Source organism: Phragmites australis, chromosome 2 (assembly GCF_958298935.1).
Source record: "Phragmites australis chromosome 2, lpPhrAust1.1, whole genome shotgun sequence".
Classification (NCBI taxonomy): domain Eukaryota; kingdom Viridiplantae; phylum Streptophyta; class Magnoliopsida; order Poales; family Poaceae; genus Phragmites; species Phragmites australis.
Window position 1 is genome coordinate 47196607 of NC_084922.1, and position 22418 is coordinate 47219024.

Sequence of the window (22418 nt, forward strand, 5' to 3'; positions counted from 1 at the left end):
GTACATAAACGTGGAAAAGGCTAGCTAATAGTAGCTTACGTAATGTACAGCTTGTGTGACAAGACCAGGTGCCAACAAGGTCACTAGAGATCGACCAAAGACGACATCAGTGAAAACAAAGGAAATCCAGTAGCCGGATATGGTTGTGAATTTTTCACATATGCATGCACAAACATAGCTTATAGGGATTATTTATTTGCATTCAGATTTGTGTTATAGAACTAAGTAAAGAACCATAGAGTATATAAAAAAAAATCAAAAAATAGATAAATATCTGATAGGAGGGATGGATGATCGAAATAAGTAGATGTCCATGCGGTTTCGAATTTCCCAGCCGGACATACGCAAGGAGATCATTCGATGCTGGCGGCAACCGCCCATAGATGTCCGCTTCCTGAGCCGTCCCTCTCCCCCTATTTATCTGGCTCCGCCGCCGCTGTCCATCGTCCACCGCTCCTCCTACGGCGGGGCCCCCCTCGGCTCCGCAGTTCACAACCCTCGCACCTCCCGCCGCCCACTTTGTGGTGCGCATGTGTGGCGTGGCGTCAGGCCTCGCTCATCGCATTGCGTGCGCCTGCTGCGCGCGCGTAGAGTGCAGACGAGTGGTTAGAGACCGGCCGAGACTAGCAGCGATTAATCACTCGATCGACCGATGAGCCGGCCGGTTAATTCGTACACCAGCTTGCGAGCTACAGGGTCGATTGATCGCTTTGCTTTTGGCCGATATATTGTCCCAAACACTAACCTCTTATCCTTTCATCTCCTCTCCCCCCACTTGCACCCGCGAGCAGCGACTCCTCCTAGCTTTTCCAGAGGGAGCAGCCACTGAGCTCGCTCGTGCTAGCTAGCTAGCTAGCTAGCCAGGAAGCGCGCGGTTGGTAGATATGCGGAGGAGGACGACGGCGACGAAGGAGCAGCAGCAGCAGTAGCCATGAGCGGCAGACAGGAGAACGGCCATGGCGCCGCTGCCGCCGCGGCGGCAGGAGGGGGAGGCGACGCGCACGAGGACGACTTGGTGATGCCGGGGTTCCGGTTCCACCCGACGGAGGAGGAGCTCATCGAGTTCTACCTCCGGCGGAAGGTGGAGGGCAAGCGCTTCAATGTCGAGCTCATCACCGTCCTTGACCTCTACCGCTACGACCCCTGGGAGCTCCCTGGTCTGATCCTAATTCCTAAACACTTTCCATCAAAGTTGCAGCAACAATTACCTCTTGCAGGACACCTCCTCCGGATTAACTAATCCATAACAAGAGAAATCAAGGCTGATTTCTTGTGCACGCGCGTGCATGCAGCAATGGCCTCGATTGGGGAGAAGGAGTGGTTCTTCTACGTGCCGAGGGACCGCAAGTACCGGAACGGGGACCGGCCGAACCGGGTGACGGCGTCGGGGTACTGGAAGGCGACGGGCGCCGACCGGATGATCCGGGCGGAGAACAACCGGCCTATTGGGCTGAAGAAGACGCTCGTCTTCTACTCCGGCAAGGCGCCCAAGGGCGTCCGCAGCAGCTGGATCATGAACGAGTACCGCCTCCCGCCCGACGACACGGACCGCCACCACAAGGTATGCGCAATTGCACGTGTCGCGTATTCGTGTGCACGCTACATCATCATCCTTCTTCAATTGGCGCGAGGGACGAGTTGATTTGCAAGCAATTGACAAAGCCAAGAACTAGCTAGGGTTTGGGTCGTTTTGCTTGGAGTTGGTTGTTGCGAGATTTTAATTTTGCTCGATTCAATTTAATTTGCTTCTAGTTGGTCTCACGGATTTACCTTCAACGGTGCTTGCGCCTTTTCTGATCTGCTAGTTATTAGGGTTTGTTCATCTTCTCTCGTTTGCACCTTGGTGTTCCTGCCATGGATCTGCATAAATAGGCACACATAGAGAAGGCGCCCTGTACGATTACTTCCCCCTAGATGCTATCATACATGAAAATATAAACCTAGAATCCTAGATTCCACAATCCTAGATGTAATCGATCAGTCAGATCTGAATTAAACTTATGGGGAGACATCATCTGCAGCACCTCCTTCTGCCTTTCTGATTTTATCCCAACTAGCTAGCTTATTCATACATGCTCAAGCGCATCCATCATGCTAAAGCTAGGTTGTTCATAGCCAGGTGCTTCCTCTTGTTATCCGTGCTCGCAATTATTCCCTCATTATTGAAGTCACAGATCATTAGCATCTGTTCATGCGTGTCCATTAATTTGCAGACCGAAATCTCCCTCTGCCGCGTGCACAAGCGCTCCGGCATCGACGACGGCCACTGCCATCACTCCCCGGCGCGCGCAACGCCCTCCCGCGGCGCCATGGCGCAGCAAGACAACAAGCAAGCTTCATCGTCGTCCACACCCACACCGCCCACAACCCCGTCCAAGCTCCAGCACCTTCTCCAAGGCGAGTGCACGTCGCCACCCGCCATCACGGATGACGCTCCGGCACACAAGGCGGCGGCGGCGGCGGCGCGGCAGTTCCTCGCAAAGCCGTCAGGTGGCTACCTGTTCGCGACGAGCTCCGCCGCGGCGGCGACCGGCGATCAGCAAGAGGGAACCGCTGCAATGTACGATCACTCCAGGAACACGAACGCATTCGCCTCAACGTACTCGCTGCTCAGCCTGGTGAACGCGGCCTCCATGGGCAGCTCCGCTGCGGCCATCGACGAGCTAAGCACACTGGTGAACCACAGCCCTCCGGCATATTTCAACAACCAGGCCGGCGGTAGCAGCCACTTCCTCCCAGTGCCAACGCCGCCGTCGCAGCCAATGGCGCTCGGGACGCTGCCGATGTCGCTGGCCGCCATCTCTGACAAGATCTGGGACTGGAATCAGATCACTGATGCGGCGGCCAGAGATTACAGCAGTGCCGGATTCAAGTGACGGCTAATGAGCGACCGCATGCACGCCGCAGCCCCGCACGCGTGCATGGCGGGGCACATTCCGATCATTGTGGTACAACCAATCAACCATATCATGTAGCGTTCTCTCTCTCTCTCTCTCTCTCTCTCTCTCTCTCTCTCTCTCTCTCTCTCTCTCTCTCTCTCTCTCTCTCTCTCTCTCTCTCTCTTCTCTCTCTCTCTCTCTCTCGCGGTTAATTTGTTCACAGTTAATTCTGAGGAAATAATCACTGTAGACAATTATGACCTTCTTAATCAGTCCATAGATCATACCAAATTGTACTAGTATGATCAAGAATTCAGGATAGGTAACCTGTAATTCCTACTGAATTGCATATAATAACCTCCCCTTGACCGATGTGACAGTTAATTGCTTCGCTCCACTCATTTTTTACTCCTATGAGCCATCACGTCATGGTGCGCAAGAATGGGGTGCACGTACTTGCAAATGTTTGTCTAGCCAAAAGTGCTTCTTTTTTAACTGTCTGACTTGTACACTGCACTGCGCATGAAATTATGCCGGCTGGTTGCATGATTGGGAAAAGACCATGGCAGAGATTGTTCCCTGGAATCATTGGGAGAGGACCTGCAGGGGTGGATGTCGGCCGGGTGCGTGTGCATCTATCGATCTGTGCAGATGCAGGACTGTGTCAGAGAGATGTGAAGGACTGATTAGTTTGAGGCAGTAGTCATGTGATGGCAGGGTTTGTCCTTTCTCTCTGCCACGCACAGTGTTCTCTTGTCAGGGTCTCAGGGACTATCCACCAGATTTCTACGACTGTAGTAAATGATTATTATTCCTCCTTGTTTGCTCATGCTGGCCGTAACGTGTCTGGTGTGTGCTGGGCTCGCTCGATCGATCGATCAATGGTGAGAGTTTGCCTGTTTGGACTCTCGAAGATAGGGACGCAAAGGAGGCTCAAATGGGTGAGGTGGTTCCTTCTGTCATAATGTCATGAGATGATGCTTTGATAGATTGGGCATGGGCATTTGGGCATGACAGTCTATTGGTAGAGGCTGATCGCTAGTTTGATTTGTTTTGGTACTTGTTGGTTATGCCAGTTGTACCTGCTGTATAAGTTGATATCAAGTCTCATAGAGATGAATCAACACTCAACAGCTATAAGCTAGCTAGTCTCAGATTGGAGAAAAGAACAAATGAATGTATGCAAGCTTGATGGGATAGATTATTCCACACTTCTACAGTTACCCGTATATCTGATTATCTGTCTATTACTATTTGTTTTCATGTTTTCTTTTTTGAGCTTCGATCAGAAAATCTAATTGGATGACAATAGTATTTTCCTTGTATTTATTTGCTTGGGAATTAGCAAAACTTCAATCACCCTTGCTTACCATAGCATCTTGTCAAATTTTGTGCTCCTAGTGATTATCTCTTCTAGCTATAGACTCTCAGGATGCGTTTGGTCGGAGGACAAGTTGGATGTGATATGTCTATCCATGTTTTGTTGGATATGACAATTCAATTTCTTGTTTGATACTGTAAATAGGATGATTCAATTTCTTATTTTGTTGGACAAATGGAACTTTGATGGGGTTAGCTAAATTTTATGGGATCCGCTTGTTATATATTTAGTTTTTTTTATCAAAATATAATCATGCGAGATCTTATTTTGTTGATTTAATTGCAATGAATACAATGGTACAATCGGTTTGCAAATCAGATAAACGGTTTAGGAGATAATATATATAATTTAAAACGTGCTAACAAAAAAGTGTATTTACTCTAACCATCTGGAATATACCATATCAGCAGAGATAAATTTCATCCAGAACATGGATGGCTTCGTCCAACATTTTTCGTGTATGGGCTCATCCAACATTTGGTCACCCCATCCATACATGCCCTTGAACCAAACACCTTTAAAAACTAAATAGGCATATCCTATCGAGATATATTCTTCGAACCAAACACACCCTCGTTGAGATGTGGGACAAGGTTAGGTTTTGACATTTATCCAAGCCCAAATCTTAGTGGGATATACGGAGGTGATGCCAAATTGCAGGAGAGCAGGGTGGAGGGTGTCACCGTTACCAAGGCGACGAGGAAAGGGTGGTATGAGAGGTGAGGCAGCGGATCCGGTCACAGTGAGCCACTAGAGATGGAGAAGGAGACTTGTAGCCGGAAGGTGGTAGAGGAGGTGATAGATTGTAATAACCAAGGTAGCAACGTCAGCCATATGGAAGTAGGCAAGATCAGGGACCGTTTTGTGTTTCGCTTTCATGTGTAGATGCATGTATTGTGAATGTGAGCGGTCATGTGCAAGTGAGGGTGGTAACGGAGGTAGACGGCAGGCAAGTGAAGTCCATTGCCAGCAATTGTGGCTGCCAGTTTGGGTAATGAACGTGGGTACCGTATATTGGAATTCAGAATTTCCACAAAAAACATACGGGAATTTGTACTTTTTGCCATGAAGTTTCCATCTAAAATTCCTGTGTTCAAAGCGTCATGGAATCAAATGGAGAGTCACTAATTAACTACATAGTGTGTGCATATGTGCAATAAATTTGGCGGCGGGACGGGGAAATTAGGACACATATATTCATATATATTTTTAGATAATGGAAATAGAGTTTTCAGCCTATGTACTGCTTGGTGCACACAACTTGGTTTCTTATTACAATCATGCTGCAAACATTCGGAATGGGAGAAAAAAATAGTTCAGAAACTCCATGGCATACAAATCAGCTACCGGTGAGTCTATTACTAAAGCGTCATCCATTCTTGGTGAAAAAATCCATCTCACAACCTCCAAAACATGGCACGCCTTGCGAACAACATCCCTGTCCTCCTCCTTCTGCAACAGACTCCAATATCTCAGTCAGTATGTGCTTCTGAAAAGTGACTGCATGAAAGTTGTGATTGATTTTTTTTTCAAAATAATATCATTTCGGTATAACCATATAGCCTAACAAATGGCTACTACACTGATAAGATTTTATTCTTATTAAGTTGGCCCACACCTATAACCCATTCGTCTATCATGTGGCTGATGTTTCTAGGTGTATCAATTCCAAGGGCAATTTTAATGATACGCTAAATTGATTTTACAAAATAACAGTCAAAGAACAAGTGAAAAATAACATCTTTGCGCATTATTTGAAAAATAATAATAAAATTTATAAATAGTAATGCTACTGTCTATATATCTATTAAAGCCATTCTTGTGCGTGCAAACCGACATAAAACAGGTTGTGCTTTAAAATTCGTGCAAATCGAAAAATGCCATGTCTCGACACAAATTTATAGATGAAGATTAGTAGATTACAATCAAGATTGCCCTTTCACGCGCGCGTTCCAGCTTGTTACGTTCTAAGCTTGATGGGTCAAGGAAATGTACGTGAGGCCAGAAGACTATCTTTATGGACTACGTTTTGTTCTTCGTACCACGCTCCTCTGTGTTTCCACCATGATCCATCGTTATTAACCAACGGACGATGACAGATTCTAAAGGATATATAGGATTGGAACAAATCCGTACGCGCTTTTACACTCGCACGCGTGCTTACGCTCCAAACTAAAAGCCGCACGACGATTGACACGTCGCCGCGTGAGCAAGCCGGCCGGGTCCGGCCGGGCCATTGATCCCTTCTTGAAGCCGATCGAGTTGGCGCCCATGGATCGTCCATCCATCGTCAGGAGCCATGATGATGATGAGCACCACAACCTCCACCGCAATTCAGATGGATCCCCTCCCATTTGCCCGCCTCGAACGCTTTAGAGGCCCACGCTGGCCATGATCACTCGCTCTCCAACGCCACACGCGTGCGTCGAGCGAGCAGGTTCAGGTTCAGGTTCGTCTCAGCCGCTGATGATTAACTATATATGTGCGGGCTTAGGAGGAAAAAGTGTGCTTTTCGAGGTAATAAAGGGGTAGCCTTTGCGCACGCGCGGTTACCGCGCCCCGGCCGTGTTGCATGGGGCATGATTAGCTCGTTGAAACTTGGAGCTGCATGCTGTATGCTCATCGATCCATCCATGCCATGACGCAACTTTTCTGGTGATGTGCGCCTACTCTAGGAGAACGTGTACTGTGGTTGGGCGTCAATTCAGGGACCATGCATGATCTGGTACTGATGGATGGCTAATTCTTGGGAGGAAACTGCGCGATCGCACGCACTTATGTACGGAGGAAAAGCGTCGCGCGGAGGCGGAAAGGCGCATGCCAGATCGGTTGCGAGGAGCATGCATGCGGCCGTGACAGCGCCACCGCGCCTTCGTGAGGGGAAACGTCCCGATCGACGCGCCATCGCGCGCGCCAGCCAAAAGAGCAGGCGGCGTCGGGCCGACCGTGTCCACGCGCAGAACCGTGGCGCGGTGCGTGGCGTGCGACAGTGGGGGACTGTGGGAGCCTGGGGGGCCGGGAGCGCGCGTTGATCCGAGTTGTTGGGATCGGGCTTGGTTTTAACGTCAGCACGGGTTCCTTATCTGTCAAGTGTCAAATATGGATGTTGTTATTCTTCAGTCGCATAAAAATACTTTTTTTTCCGTCGATAAGTTACAACCGTACGGTCATACTTTACTGTTTCTATCATGCTCCCCCCCCCCCAACAAGCTCGCGCCTACCCTGCCTTGCCCCACCCTGCCTTCATCCATCTTCGATAACACCCCGTTGTCGCGCTAACCACTATAATTTTTTTTATCCCTGATGTCAACCTCGCACATCGCTCACGGTGTCGGCACCACTAAAGACGTCCAAATGGGCTGTGCCTACTGGGCCGGCCCGAGGCACGGCCCAGGTACGGCACGACCCGATTACCGACGGGCCGGGCCGGCACGGCACGACGCCACGGGCCGTGCCTGGGCCGAGCGCGCGGCACGACGGGCCGGCACGGCACGGCCCTGTCAAGTCGGGCCGGCACGGGCACGGCCCAGCCCGGACCGGCACGGTCCGGCCCGGCACTATTTTCTATTTTTTATTTATATTTTTAATATTTTTATTTATTTTTAAATATTTTTTTATCTATTTTTAAATATTTTTAATCTATTTTTTATATTTTAATCTATTTTCTATATATTTTTTATGTATTTTTTCATTTTTTTTATTTTTTTAATCTATTTTGGCCCGTCGGGCCGAAATCGTGCTCGGGCCGGCACGGCACGGCCCGTTACTGTAGATGACCATTTGGGCCGGGCCGTGCCGAGTCGGGCCCGTGCCGGACCGGCACGAACGGCCCATTTGGCCATGTCTGGGCACCACCACCGTCACCTCGCCACACCACCACGCTGCAGTCTATCACTGGTCCGATCACCACCACAACCTCCCTTTCAACTCTGAAAACCCTAAACCATATTCCTCTCCCCAAAACTCACGGGTGCTGTCTCGTTCACACAGTTGCTCGAAAAGTTTCGAGTTTTGAGGTGGCCGAAGTCTAGGAAGTATGGTCAAATATACTAGTGACATGACAAATGACTGTGCATGGCCTCATCTAAATCGGCCGTTCGTACTATGTCGTTTCGGGCTACTACCATCATCTACAAATGTGTGTATCGCAAAACTCTTAAATAACTACACTGATATTGACACATTTGATCACCCTGCAAGTGAACTGAACTGATTAGAAACAGACATGCAGTACCGCTAACAGCTGCGAGCAGCCGAGCTCTAGCTGGTTTCAGCGGCAAGTCACAAGTCGCAACCGATACAAGCTAAGTCACGAGAATATGCATCAAACTGAACCGCGACCTGCAGTCCATTAGTAACTTCATCATGCATATAGGTCATGGAGCTCGTCTCTTTTCACTAATTCTATGGTAGTGACAGTTGGATGATGAACGAACAGGCGGAGGGCGACTCCATTCACTCCCGGCGGTGAGATTTCGTTACAGCAGTCCGCTGTGCAGTAGGGCACTAGGACATACCCAAGTCACATAAATGGCAGTTAGACCATCTCCAACAAATACTTAAAAATCTGTCCCTATAATATTATTATAGTATCCCTTAATATTATTACAACATCATCTGTTTTTTTTTTATCTCCAGCAGCTACCTATTTTCTACCTTCAATTACTCTCCTCCTCTCCTCGGACCCACACGTCAACCTCAGTGAACAGTAATAAAGGGGTGATGCTTCCGTCCGTAGTTTTGCCGGGCGCTAGACCGAAGCGGCTTCACTGTAGACCTCGATGCCGATTCTGTTGGAGCGAGTTGCCACTCGCTTCGATCGGCAAAAATGCTCCCGTACTACCAGCATAGTGATTTACAGGAGCTGTTGTAGGTGGTCTTATAACCGGTGTCCAAGCCGGGTCCAGCGCGGAAGTAAATTATATAGGACTCTGTCTATAAAGATTCTTGTGAGATCCTATCCATACTATATATCATGTGATCTAATGATTAGGTTAAAGAAGAGAGGGAAAAAGTGGACACGTGTTATCACATGAGAGAGGGTCTTTCGTAGGACAGGGTCCTATAAAATTTGCTTCCGTCCAGCACCGCCCTTTCTTAACACGAGAACGTGCGATCTTGATCACTCGTTGAGGTGCAGATCACGGTTTTTAGATCCCGATATGTATACTAAAATCTTAGGATCCTATGTTCTTACGAAACCAAAATGATACTAATCCCACCGTGATCTTAATTTTATAGTATCTTGATACTAGGTAAAAATTATATACGATCCCACCAAATTAATTAGTAGGATCATATATAGGATCCTGTTCCTAGCAACATACTCCATCAATATCTTAAATCGGGTAATATCTATGAGTAATTAAGTTTTATCAGTTTAATTTTACATGTTTTTACCCTTTACATGGAATGGTGTGTTATGTAAGGTAAGAATTAATATATTGGGAGTTTTAAATGTTGATTTTGATTAAGTATTGTTTAAAATTAAGTTGGAACTGAAAATAACATGAACGAGTACACTCAAGTTTAAAGATTCAATTCAATTAATCAAAATCAATATTATAGACTTCTATTTTTAAATTTATTTTAATTTTTATGTAGAATATATGCATTTTTAAAAATCTGATAGAATCACGATTCTACAATCCGATACTGCTATTCGATCCTATCAGACAAAAAACGATCCTACCTAGTATACTGATCCTGATAACCTTGGCGCAGATGGCTTGCAAGCTCTACTGGTGGAATGTTCTCCGGCTTGTCGCCATGGCCGTCCCACTGTCCTCGCGGCAAAACTCGGTGCCTGGACTTGGCGGCGGAGCGTAAATTTGCCATGGTTACTATCAATATCCATCAGTTAAAGAGGGAGCAATCTAGCTGCTGTCACTAGCACCACGACATTTGCAGATTTGCTTCACATGAGCGAAATGCATGCATGGGTATATATATGGTTTCTATTGTCGCTGGAGCATACTTTTATTGTTACGAACTGAAACATGCGTTCAGTTCACCTGATAGAACAAAATTATTCTCAGAGCAGCGCTGCAGGAAACTACAGTATCTGACAGGGTACACTAGCACTAGCCTGCTGTGGGAAAGTAAGATGCAGGTAAGAGCATCCAAAATGAACCGGCGTCCTATGTGTTCTGTTCTTGTCCCCGTGTGTCTGTGCTCTCTGCCCTGCTTCTTCAATCTAAGGATCTGCTCGGAATGGCGCTGATTTTGCCCATTTACCGAGCAAAAGTTCTTTGGGCTCATCATCTAGTCAGCACGAGTCCTAAAGCCCAACGCTTGCTTTTTAAGTCGTGCAATGGTGCAAGTACTCGGTTCAAAAAGCCCACATAAAAAAGTACAACGAGGCCCAAGATGTGCCGTAAGGGCTCACGGGCTCGTTAATGTCTCTGATTAGTCTTTTTGGAGGTTTGCCAAATGGCTGCGATCTAACGGTTGCTTTAATCGTAGAGATCAGAAAACGGCTGATTCTGGGGGAAGAATACATAGAACGAAACAAAGATGCCTGGTACTAGTTGACAGAGCAGCCAAGAGGCGACTTTAAGAATAGCAACAGAACGAAGAGAAGGATAATGCAGTCAGTCAAACAAGAAATTGCTTCAGGAAGTACCCGTTTGAAGTCAACATAGACAAGTGGAATATTGAATTCTCGAGTACGTGGCACAACTGGAAGGCTTAATTTACAGTCAACAAGACAGGGGAGTGAGATTAACCTATATATGATTACCCCACATGGCCACATCCAGGGGCGGATTCAGGTGCTGGAGCCCCCCTCTCCTCTTGCTTCGTAGCCAATGGAAGCCTGATGAGCAAGAGGAGTGAGAGGAAGAAGAAAAGGGAGAGATGGATGAGCCCCCTATCTAGGTACTCTGCATCCATGTTGGTGGGGAAGTTTTGTCAATTACCAATTCAACACGACCTCCAAGTCTTAACTCGTTGGTGAACCCACGTTCAAAAATTCTTGATGAGCCGAGTGATGCCTTATACTACTCGGCAGTAGCTTTCCCATGACGCCTTTACCTGATAATGCAGTGAAATGTTGGTACAAATTATTCAGCCAGTGGAAACAGGTGCATACTGATTGATGGCTGCCTCTGATCAGATTGAAGTTTAATGAGAAGTTTCCTGCTGAAAGAAGCAGTCTTCCTGGGTTTTCGAGAAAAAAAAGAAAAGAAGCAGTAGCAGTCAAGGGCGCCCTGCAAATTATTTAGGCCATGGCAGGACGAGAACTACTGGTCCCGTCTATTCAAAGCATATACATTAGTTTTAGAGAGTATTAGACATAGTAGTTTGTATAACATGCGAGAGATTAGAATGGCTACCAGGTTCTTGTGATGTTCCACTCGTTTCGGAGTCCTGATGTGCGTGCTGCCACCGGCCAGTTTAATCCTTCTTGTCCAACCACAGAGCGGCAGTTCAGGGTCCTGCCAATAATCCTGTGATTTCAGCTTGCATCTTCGTGCGCGCGCGTGCGTGTGGCGTGTGTACGGACATGCCAGGTCCGGAGGCGTCCAGCGCTGATCCAGGTGATCCTCCTCGAGGATGCCGCGGCGCCTTCGCCTCTGCGCTGCGCAAGATATGGAAGGGTCCTGCACGTGTCGCGGTTGTATTCATCATATTCTGTGTGATCGTGTCTGGCTTTCGCCAAGACGGCGTCGGCGCTCAGATAGCTGTTGAATCAGTGGCCTACTGTGCCATTGCTTGCCTGTTCATATGCTCCTCCTCAAGTCGCAGGGAGAAGATCGTTTGCGGGGGTTTTCTTGGTGTACTTGCTGCAGTGATTGCCTTGTTAGCATCGCTAGTCGCTCCCATTGCTTCCATTTCCACCAGCAATTTCGTTGCGCTACAAGTATACCACGTCTGGAAGCTCTATCCACTGGCGCAGGATTGGCTCCGACGACGTCGTGCTCGTGTTGCGGCAGCTACTGCGCCGGCACTACCGCTTCCGTCTCCACCGGTGCGGCAAGAAGAAGCAGAGCGTCTTCCCGTGCAGGTGCACGTGCAGCAGCAGGCCACGTCCCGCATCCAAGAGCTGCCGCGGGAGTTCTCGTACGGCGAGATCCGATCCGAGCCATGACCGAGGACTTCCGATGTGCCGTGGGGCGAGGCGGCTCCGTCGAGGTCTTTCGGGGCCACCTTGACGAGACGACGGCACGGCGGTCGCCATCAAATGTATAACCAGCAACCAGCGCGGCGGCGAGGCAGAGTTCCTCGCGGAGGTCAGCGTCGTGGCGAGCGTGCAGCACCGCAGCTGGTGCGCCTCCTCGGCTACTGCCTCCTGCGCGGGGGCGGCCGCTACCTGGTCTACCCGTTCTTCGAGAACGGGTCGCTAGACACGTGGCTCTTGGACAGCGGGGAGAGGAGGCGCCGGCTACCGTGGCCGACGAGGCGCCGCATCGCCGTCGACGTCGCCAGGGCGCTCGCGTACCTCCACAACGAGTGCCGGCGGCAGATCCTGCACCTCGACATCAAGCCGGCCAACATTCTCCTCGACGGCGGCCTCCGAGCGGACGTGTCGGACTTTGGCGTCTCCATATATGTCCATCGCCCGGGACCTGACCAGCGTCACACCCGCGGGAAGGCGCACATGGCGCCCCCGGGTCAACGCGCTCTCCGCCAAGTCCGACGTGTACAGCAACGGCGAGACGCTCCTGAGCTCGTCGGCGGGCGTCGGAACTTTGAGCCAGCGAACGCCACGGCGTCCGCGACGCCAGACTTCACGCGGGACTACTTCCCGTGCGTCGTGCGGGAGAGGGTGGTACGTGGCGGGATAATGGAGGTGGTTGACGCGGCCACGGCGCGCGTCGACGAGGGCGAGGTGGAGGCAGTGGTGAAGGTGGCGCTCTGCTGCGTCCAGCACAGGCGGGACTTGAGGCCCGGCATGTCAACTGTTGTGGACATGCTAGAAGGGCGCGTGGCGGCTGATATGCCGCCGGAAAGCCACTTGTCCACCGTGAATGTTTCGGATCTATTGCACCCCTAAATGACTCTGATCCACTAATTTTAATGTTATCGTAATTTTATCACGGACATATAAAACCAGTAACTCATAGTCCCATATATTAGTAAAGTCACGGTCAGCGAACTCGGTCCGGCTCCCAGCCCAGCTCTTGAGAATTAAGGGCACGTTTGGATTATCTAAAAAAGAGAAACAAGATCTACTTGTACTGCACGTTGCCAGGCTACGCGTCACTGACAACAACTGATGAACTGAACCGACTCGTTTCGTGACATGCATGTTCCTTCCAAGGCAGGAGCCTGCCCGAGATGACGATCTCTGGGGCAGTATTGCGGAGATGAAGCAGAGCTTCGCCCAGCCGCAAGCGCCGCCGCGGAGGCCAAGCTCGTTGTCTCACCCCGGACCACCACGGTTCGACTTGGTCCTCACCCACGGGATGGCGGCAGGAACTGGCCGCGGCCCCAGGCATTCCGGAACGCCGTAGAACCGCCGTGCAGCGCGTCCACCACCAGTGATCAACGTAAAGCGCCCAAACCACAGATGGGCCTATTCGGCGCGGAACTGCTCACATCTAGCCCAAAATGCAAAATGCGCCCCCGAGTATGGGCTCTTTTTCTCAGGCTGGTTGTAGCAGCCCCAACCCAAGCCGGGCGTCATCCTTCACCAACGACGGCGAAGGTGCGTCCCAGCACCGAGCGCTGCTCAACGAGTGCGCCAAGCGCCGGCGAAAGCACGCGCGGCGGGAGGAGGAGCAGGGAGAGAGAGCAAGACTATCCGTCAATGAACAGGAAGGCAAATCTGCAAAGCGAATCCTCCTTAACCGATCGACGGCGACGGAGCGTGCCAGCTGACCAGCTCCGAACGGCTTCTCGACGAGCGCGCCGGGCGGCGTCTGATGTCCGGCGAACGGACGGGCGGCGGAGGCGCGAGTGACGGGAAGCGGAGGAGTAATCTGTAAAAAACAGGGTCTAAAGTGTAAAAATATGGATCGCGATCCAATCCAGGGGCTAGATCACGATTAGCAGTCGCAATCCAAATCAGGAAGCAAAATTGAAAAAACTGGATCGCGATTAGTTGTCGTGATCCAAATGGGGGTGAAGTGAAAATATCGGATCGTGAATCAGTTAGGGGCTAGTTTGAAAAAACTGACCATGGGGCGCAAGGGACCGTTGGATCAAACCATGAGGACCAGATCGACGGAGGTTAGGGTACGATACATACTTGCAGATATGCCCTTCCATTATTCAGTTCTACTATGACGGTATTTTCACCTTGCTCCCTTCTCCCCTACCCTTAAGGCCTCCACAGGGAAAATTTTCGGCTCGGTATGTACGATATATCATGTTTACCGGGTCTAACGATGACCACTTTTTTTACTATGTTTACTGTATTTTATTTGAATTTTATTCGATATATCCGATACCGGTGGCAATGGCAGTGAACTATAGCGCGATCGAGCGCCTGAGTACTCCGAAAGCTGTAGCAGACGCGTGAGAGACAGTCAGAAGATGCAGTGTACCCCTACGTGCGGTTTTGCGCGAGCACTGATTAGCTATGTAGTGTTGTAGTGTGAGTAGATAGATGTTTGTAAGACCACGTCGAGACTCTGAGACATACTGAGGACAGCTTTCTGCAGTGCTGTGGACACTTTATCGAGCAGAGTGATTCGCCGCGCGGCGGGCGGTAGCGGCTCGTGTGCTGCGGCCAACTATGGAAGCGCATCTGATCCGAGCGTGGTCGAGCCAGGCCTGCGTTTATACGGTTTGAAGAGTTGCTGTGCCGTGTGCGCGCGCATCCTCTCGCGCTGCCGGTCAGCGCGGGTCCACAGGGAGTTGCCATGGAAGGAGCCGAACCAGCCGTGGCGCCGCGAAGACGACGGCCGTATGGGGCCGCACCCGCGCGCGCTGCATGTACTGGAGGCTGGGCGGTGCGGGGGCGTGTCTGCGGAAGCCGAGACCGCGATGCGGGAATCACCATGCATTTCGCAGTTTGCTGGCTGTTGGGTTGCCTCCCGGTGCGCGCGCGCGCGTAGGGCAGAACGCGTGCGATCAGAGCCCGTACGTCCGGTGCTCGCGCTCGGCAGATACTGTCATTTCGGCTATGCGGCACGCGATATGGGCATCTGAACTTCAGCAGACAGATGGCGCTGAACTTCAGCAAGTCATTCCTACGACGACGGCTAGTGCACGAATAGGACAACATTGACAACGGGACTGCAATGCATGTAAAAAAGCAAAAGAAAAAAAAAGAGATTAGATACCTGGGAGATGTGCCTCAGGAAAAGGAGATACCACCACACCCAGGATGGGACTACAGTTTGCACTAAATAGGCAGCCAAACATTTTTTTCCCCAGATATTCAGCAGGTCATAACAGAAGCATCACTCTCAGATGATCAAAACTGTGTAACAGAAAAGTATACTAGAAAAACTACCAACCATAGTGCTTGTAAAAAAATGACTCCCTCAATTTTACAGCCGTACGAACCTACGCTTGAACCATCTTAACATTGCTGCAAGAAGCACCGCAGACCAACCATCACCCCTTGCATGCCTGTCTCTGGATTTTGGAGTTCATGGTGCCCTTCCCCATGTCCTTGTAGGCATTCCTGGAGGACACAGGCCTTCTCCGCCCATGGGCCGCTGCTATTGCCTTTTTCCTTTGCTTGTTCAGTTGTCTTGTGAGCGCAGCGTCTTCCTCATCATCAGCATCTTCCGATGGGTCATTATCATCATCACCCTGGGAAAGCATCTTGCCCCCTGATTCAAGCGGTTCCATAGCATTGCCATTGCTACCGGAGGGAGGGCTTTTCAATCTGTTCTCGCCACTAAAACTTGTTCCATGCTGTGCAGTGAAGCAATGTAAGATAAGTCCATCAAAACGTTTGTCTAGTCACTTCGATGAATGGGTTACTAACCTCTTCAGAAAAAGTTCCAGGTCCACCAGAATCCTTTGAGGCAAGATTATGATCAGGCTCATCAGAATGGTCGTGAGAAACATCGCCAAAATATATTGCAAAAGCTGTGGCTTCTAACTAGATTTACAGCTTGCATAGTAAGAAACATATTCAAATTGTCTTTGTTAAGCAGATTCATACCTGGTCATCTATATTCAAATTGTTTTTGTTAAGCTAGAGACCAGGTATGAATCTAGATGACCAGGTATGAATCTAATTAACAAAGACACTGACAGCTAGTTCCTTGTCCAAGGAACCAGCAGACTTTTCTATAGACAGGAAGGATGGCCTGCCATTATCTTCACCATCAGTTTCGGATCCACCTTGTTCTTCACTTTTCTCTGATGAAAGATTAAACCTACCAAGAAGAAAAGAAATTTCAATAATAAAGAAGTTGATACCGAATCAGGATGATTTAGGGTCTGTTTGTTTCAGGCAGAAGCCAAGAACCCAGAAGCTCAAACAAACGAGTTTGCTGAAAAATAGCTTCTGGAGAAGCCAGAAGCTTGCTTCTGAGGAAATGAGCTAGAAACTAGCTGATGGTAACTTTTCTGAGAAGGAGTGTGCTAAGAAGCTAAAAAACTATTATAAAATCCAACAGCTAAAATACAAAAGCAGCATTTTAGAAAAATCAAAAGCATAGTTTTTCAGAAAAACCAGAAGCAGAAACTCAAACAAACAGACCCTTGGAAGGTTTCTGCATATATTACAAACCTCTTGTTAAAGAACTTGTAGATACACTCAATATCTCGATCAAAATACCTGCAATGCAAAACTCATTTAAAACAAAAATAGATGACACCATCAATCTACTACAAGTAAGCTACATACATCTGGGCATTACGATGTGATACAGATACCATCTGCAGGAAGTCAATAACCCTAACTTTTTCATCATCATCAATCTGCATAACATTGGCATTGGTGAAAGTAAATTATATACAAACATAAAATAAAGCTATATACCATATGGATGTACAATTGTATACTATGTCAAATAACCAAATTCTGAAAATTAGCAGCAGCAATTATTCGAAGGATGGATCCAGTTTGGTGATCCACAAAAAATTGATTAAGTTTCCATAGTATCTTATTTATCTGTTAATGCAATTTTGGTATTATGCATGGTCAAGGATTTAAGACCTGCATATCAACACAAACTTATAAAGGCAAAAGAATAAATACCATGATATTGAACTTATTAAAATCACAATGTATCAGCCCATGCTCTGCCAAGCGAATAGTAAGACAAAGGATTGTATCGAAAACATCATCTGGGTTTTGTAGCTCTTTCATTTGAACATTACATAACAGAAAGCACCTTATATCAGACTCTGCTCAAGGAGCATACCCTTCGATTAATACAAGAATACACAGATGATAACATATATGCTTACAGTGGATATCACTGCACAAGTGACATGATCACACAATGCCGATTGCAATCCACAGCAGTTGGAACAGGGAACCCGTGGTCCCCTAAAGCCTGGAAATATAAGTATTAACTCAGTCAAGGATAACTAAACAAAAAGGTAAATTAAAATATCCTGATCAAATGGAAATATAATCAAGAAAACAGACCTTCATAAAGGCAAATTCTTTTAAGGCTGCAAGTCGTGAGAGGTACAACCAATTATAGCTCCTTCGATGCACTAAATAGTCACGCTTAGATTTGACGGCCCTAAAAGATATCCTGCCCAACCTATGAAGCTTCATGGCAAGCACCGTACCATCCTCAGTGGCAACATCAAATATATCTGGATGTAATACAGTAGAAATAACTTTGTATGCCCTTGCTACATCGCTAAACCAGAAAGTAAACACTATGAACGCAACATACCTGACTCCTTCCAACACTGATTTGACGGCCAATTGAAGAAAATACTCCTCGATTAACCAAGGTCTTAATGGCAAGGAAGTCATACCCAAGGTAGGTGAGTCGATATCCATCATCTGTATGGAACGGAACCGATAAAGTAACAACGACTTGATGCTAAGTGCTAGCAACCCAAAATTCCATAATCATGATTAACTATCAACGACTCACATTTAGTGGCATCATGATGCACCAACTTGTCCTTCAAAAGATTCCTCAGCACTTTGTATGTGCCTCCATGCCTAAATTCACGAGGCATAAGAACATATTCCACTGAGGTAAAATATGAATCTTGTCCACCCAACAACTGATAGTTTCATTTGTTAACCGGTCAGATCGACAACAAAGTTTACTAAGTGCAAACATTAGCAGCTTTGAAGCTTCCATGTTCAGGCTAATTTCTTCCAGCACAAACAAGGGCGAGCTAGTTTTCCCTTCCTGTTCTCACTTTTTGGGTTGGCCATGCCCAACCGTTTCCCTTCGGGGATCAAAATTCCGTCGTGAAGGGATTTTCGTTCCCTTCAGCGCTCCAACGGTTTCCCTTCGCGGTTTCTTTCACGACCGGATTTTTAGAGTCATTCCTTTCAGAACGGGATTCTCTCTTCTTTCCTTTCGCGATTCTCCTCAAAGAAAAACTGTTGGAGATGAGAGAAAATAAAGGGAATCAGAAAGGGAACGAAATGAAGGGAATATGGTTGGGGATGGTCTTACTGGGTTAGATACTGCTTGCTAGTGGGATGGGCCTGCTTGGCTTGCCCACCGGGCTACCTCTCGTGCCCTGGGCTAGCTAGGCCACTGCGTACAGAATTCCAGAACTTTTGTATTTTTAAATAAAAAATTGTAAATATATATGCCCATTTTGAAAAAAATGCAAATCTAGACACACTAACCTATCAACCTTCCAACAAGCAATATATTTAAAAATAAAAAAAATTATGTTCTGATGCTCTCAAAATCAGCGGCGGAGCTAGAATTTGATCACTAAGTGTGCCTGGTGAATTTTTTTAATCCAATATATAAGTATAAAATTTGTTAAAAGTGTAATATAAATATATTAAAAGTTCTCAACATCGCAAATTTTTTTTTATGAAATTTGCAAAAACTATAATATAGATAGTCAAAATATGAAATAAAGTCTTATGTAGATATAAGATTACAATACTTACTAGTTATCTGCCTGTGCGTTGTAACGGATGCAATTTTTTTTTCACGAGATAATATATTTGATCATGTGAAACACATTCAAAATAACATAATGCATGATAGTATTATCCCTATAAATACTTTAGATTCCAAAATAACATAAGACAAAAGGAAGGTGGTATGGCTATTAATACTTTACAGTATAATGTCAGTGCGTTGCAACATATTCTAAATCTAGGACCCCTACATTGCAATGGTTTCTAAATCTCGCACACAATATTGTTTTACTTTTCACATGAAGAAAACAAAACATTGATGCTAAAAGTAACACTTAATTCATAGAGAAATAGTGCTCTATGATACCTAAGATCCAACATTAAGATAATATCATGATTCTTGATTCCTTGTCTAACATGAATATAAAAATAATAATATCGCTAACAGGTGAGTAACAAATTACATATAAGAGCACGTAAATGTAATTGGTTCATGGATCTGAGTTTTGTACAAAATAATGAAAGATAACTGAAGCAGTAAGCAGTAGTTTAAATAGTATAAAGTACGACATTACACCAGGGAACGATCGTAGATAGTATGCAATATACGAGCACATGAATCTTCAAAGAAGCAAACCTGAGTAGCATTTGATATCAACAGCAGTAGAAGATCACTGCTTGATACAATCTCCCATATATCACCGAACGTCCCACTCCCTTAAGTGAATCCAGCCGCACAAGCTTCTTGAAAAGATTTAGAACCTTTTCGGAGACCAATCTGAAATCAAAACACAGAATCATAGAGGTGCGTAATGCTTACTGCTTAGACACTTGTTGATATACCTATATTCTCAAGGGAAAAAAGCCATAAACAATTATTATTTTGTTTTAGCTACCTTATAGAAAATGCTAACTTATGTAAAGTCAAATTAAGAAGAAAGTAAAGTGCTCGTGCTTTGCTACGACATCCATATTTCTATTACAAACACTATTGTTGCGATAGCATAAAAAGAAAGAAAGAAGAAGAATGTGATATAAAAATACTATATTGTTCAAAGACAACATATTGATAGCGCTCAACATGGTTACAAACAAAAATATTAAATTGTTTTGTGTCAAACATGACACGAATACAAACATCAAAGTGACATAGCATTATAATTCCTGAGTTATCTACTTCCCCGTAAAATCTCTACAAGGCAAAACAAATAATTAAAATAAAGCAAGAATCAGAAAAAACAAGACATAACTATGACTAATTATCGTAGAGTTGGCAAGCATAGTGTGAACATCAGTTAAGTCCAAATAGGCCCTAAGTTTATTATAGCTACTATCTATATCTTTCACGTACAATCACTAGGTCCACCCAAGTATACGTGCATGCCACCATCATTTTTTTCCAAAATCACCCATATTGTAGCATCTAGACCCCTAGGTAAGTGGTAAGTGGTAAGTATTTCGGTGATTAATGACAACCGTATCATTATGACTAACAATTTGTTTTAAAGGGAATAAAATATTTAGTTCACAATGATAATTGGGTATTCTTGTCTAAGGCGATTATATGGACGATCAAAGGACTTATGCATCAAGATTAAGGATCTTCTAGTTCTAAGTGTCACAAAGGAGATAAATAACACTTAGAGTAGTATATGTTATTTTTTTTAGTCTTTTGAACATACTATAAAAAGGGGCTAAGAGTAGTAGCTTGACTTAGTGAGTTTAGACTTGGTTTGATGCATACATGTGAAATTCTAGCACTAGGTAGCTCATAGAAACCCATGGTTAACATGTCGAGAAGCTAGAGCTCTAGAAATGTTGAATTGGAAAATTTACTTTACCGGACGATCCGGTCTATGTGAAGTGATCTCACCGGAGCATATGATTATCTCAAAACAGAAAACACTCTATATGCATCGGATGCTCCGATGAACAAAGTGATTTAATCGCCGGATGATTTTCTGGGTGACACATGTGCAAAATTGTTAGAAGTGTTACACCGGATAATCCGGTGAAAGTGTGGTGAGAGCACCGGTCTATTTTCAACAGAAGGGGGATTGACAGGAAAAATTGAAGTTCAACTCACCGGATTATCCGATGATGCAATGATGACTGCACCAGACCATTTATTCTAGAGGTAATTCAAAGGCAAGAATTCTAAAGCTCGGTTCACCGGATGGTTCGGTGAAGGTGGTGTTTACACTGGACCAGTTCTTGCAAAGAATAGTTTCTTGTGGTAGAACGAACTTCACTCACCGGATGGTCTGGTGAAGGCAAGAATGGATCATCGGAGTAATATTTCCGGAGAGGGTTGTTTCGGTTGGATTGAAGGAGTTCTACTCATCGGATAGTCCGGTGATAGACACATATGCACATCGGAGCTTTTCTACCAGAGAAGATTTTGAGGGCAAAAGAAGTTTAACCCACCGGATAGTCCGAAAATAGCAATGAAATCATCACCTGAGCATATTTTCCAGAGAGGATTGCAACGGGCAAATTTAGCTAGTTTGTATGAACAGGTTGGTCCGGTGTTAGATCGGTGTTCAGTAGATGATGTCATTGGACTATTTCTCAGCAGTAACGGCTAATGACAGCTGACACAGTGGAAATGGAAGTTTGTACTCATAAGATTGTCCGGTGTGAGTAAGGAGATACTCACCAGATCATCCGGTGTTAATAGAAAAAGTGGGTGGTTAGGAAACGGCTATAATTTGGATCGCTAGCCTATAAATACCCCTCCAGTTGGTTTCATTTCTCTCTCTTGCGTCTCAGAGGAGTTCATACATTGTGTGTGTCATCAAGAAGCAAGAGAGAGCACTTGAGTTGATTTTTATATCCCTAATTGAAGATTAAGGATATCATTAGTGCTTGGAGAGTAGTAAGTGTGCATCTAGCTGTAGTCTAGGCTTGATCTTGGTCAAGTGAAACTATTGACTTGTTAATCTTGGTAGTTGGCAGCACCTGGCTGGTCTTTGGTGATTGGTGGTGTCTCGGTAAGCTCTTGGAGTTCTTATGGGAGCATCGAGAAGAATTATATACTTGATTTGATACCCTCCAATTTAAAGATGAAGAAGTGGTAATCATGAGGGAGCACTTGAGTCTTGGTGACTCAAGGAGGAGCAATATCCTTGGTGGATGCTCCAATAAGGATTAGGGGAAGTGCTAACTCCTCGATACCTCCAGAAAAAATCCGATGTTCTCTTGTCTATTTTTT

The 22418-nt window shown here is 46.3% G+C and overlaps 2 protein-coding genes and 1 pseudogene across 2 annotated transcripts; 2 read left to right on the top strand and 1 right to left on the bottom strand.

The window, feature by feature from the left end:
* Positions 1-485: 485 nt before the first annotated feature.
* LOC133909347 (NAC domain-containing protein 35-like) lies at positions 486-4134 on the top strand. The gene is made up of 3 exons (XM_062351740.1): positions 486-1157; positions 1293-1561; positions 2214-4134. The coding sequence occupies exons 1-3, from the start codon at positions 932-934 to the stop codon at positions 2874-2876; spliced, it is 1158 nt and encodes a 385-aa protein (XP_062207724.1). The 5' UTR covers positions 486-931; the 3' UTR covers positions 2877-4134.
* Positions 4135-11767: 7633 nt separating this feature from the next.
* LOC133908269 (probable receptor-like protein kinase At5g20050) lies at positions 11768-13258 on the top strand (annotated as a pseudogene).
* Positions 13259-15771: 2513 nt separating this feature from the next.
* Positions 15772-18446, bottom strand: LOC133908270 (uncharacterized). The gene is made up of 10 exons (XM_062350267.1): positions 18237-18446; positions 18035-18142; positions 17771-17970; positions 17611-17675; positions 17375-17510; positions 17021-17094; positions 16904-16951; positions 16418-16547; positions 16151-16267; positions 15772-16077 (listed from the first exon to the last, which is right to left on the bottom strand). Exons 1-10 carry the CDS (start codon positions 18322-18324, stop codon positions 15772-15774), a joined length of 1272 nt encoding a protein of 423 aa, XP_062206251.1. The 5' UTR covers positions 18325-18446.
* Between the last annotated feature and the right edge of the window lie 3972 nt (positions 18447-22418).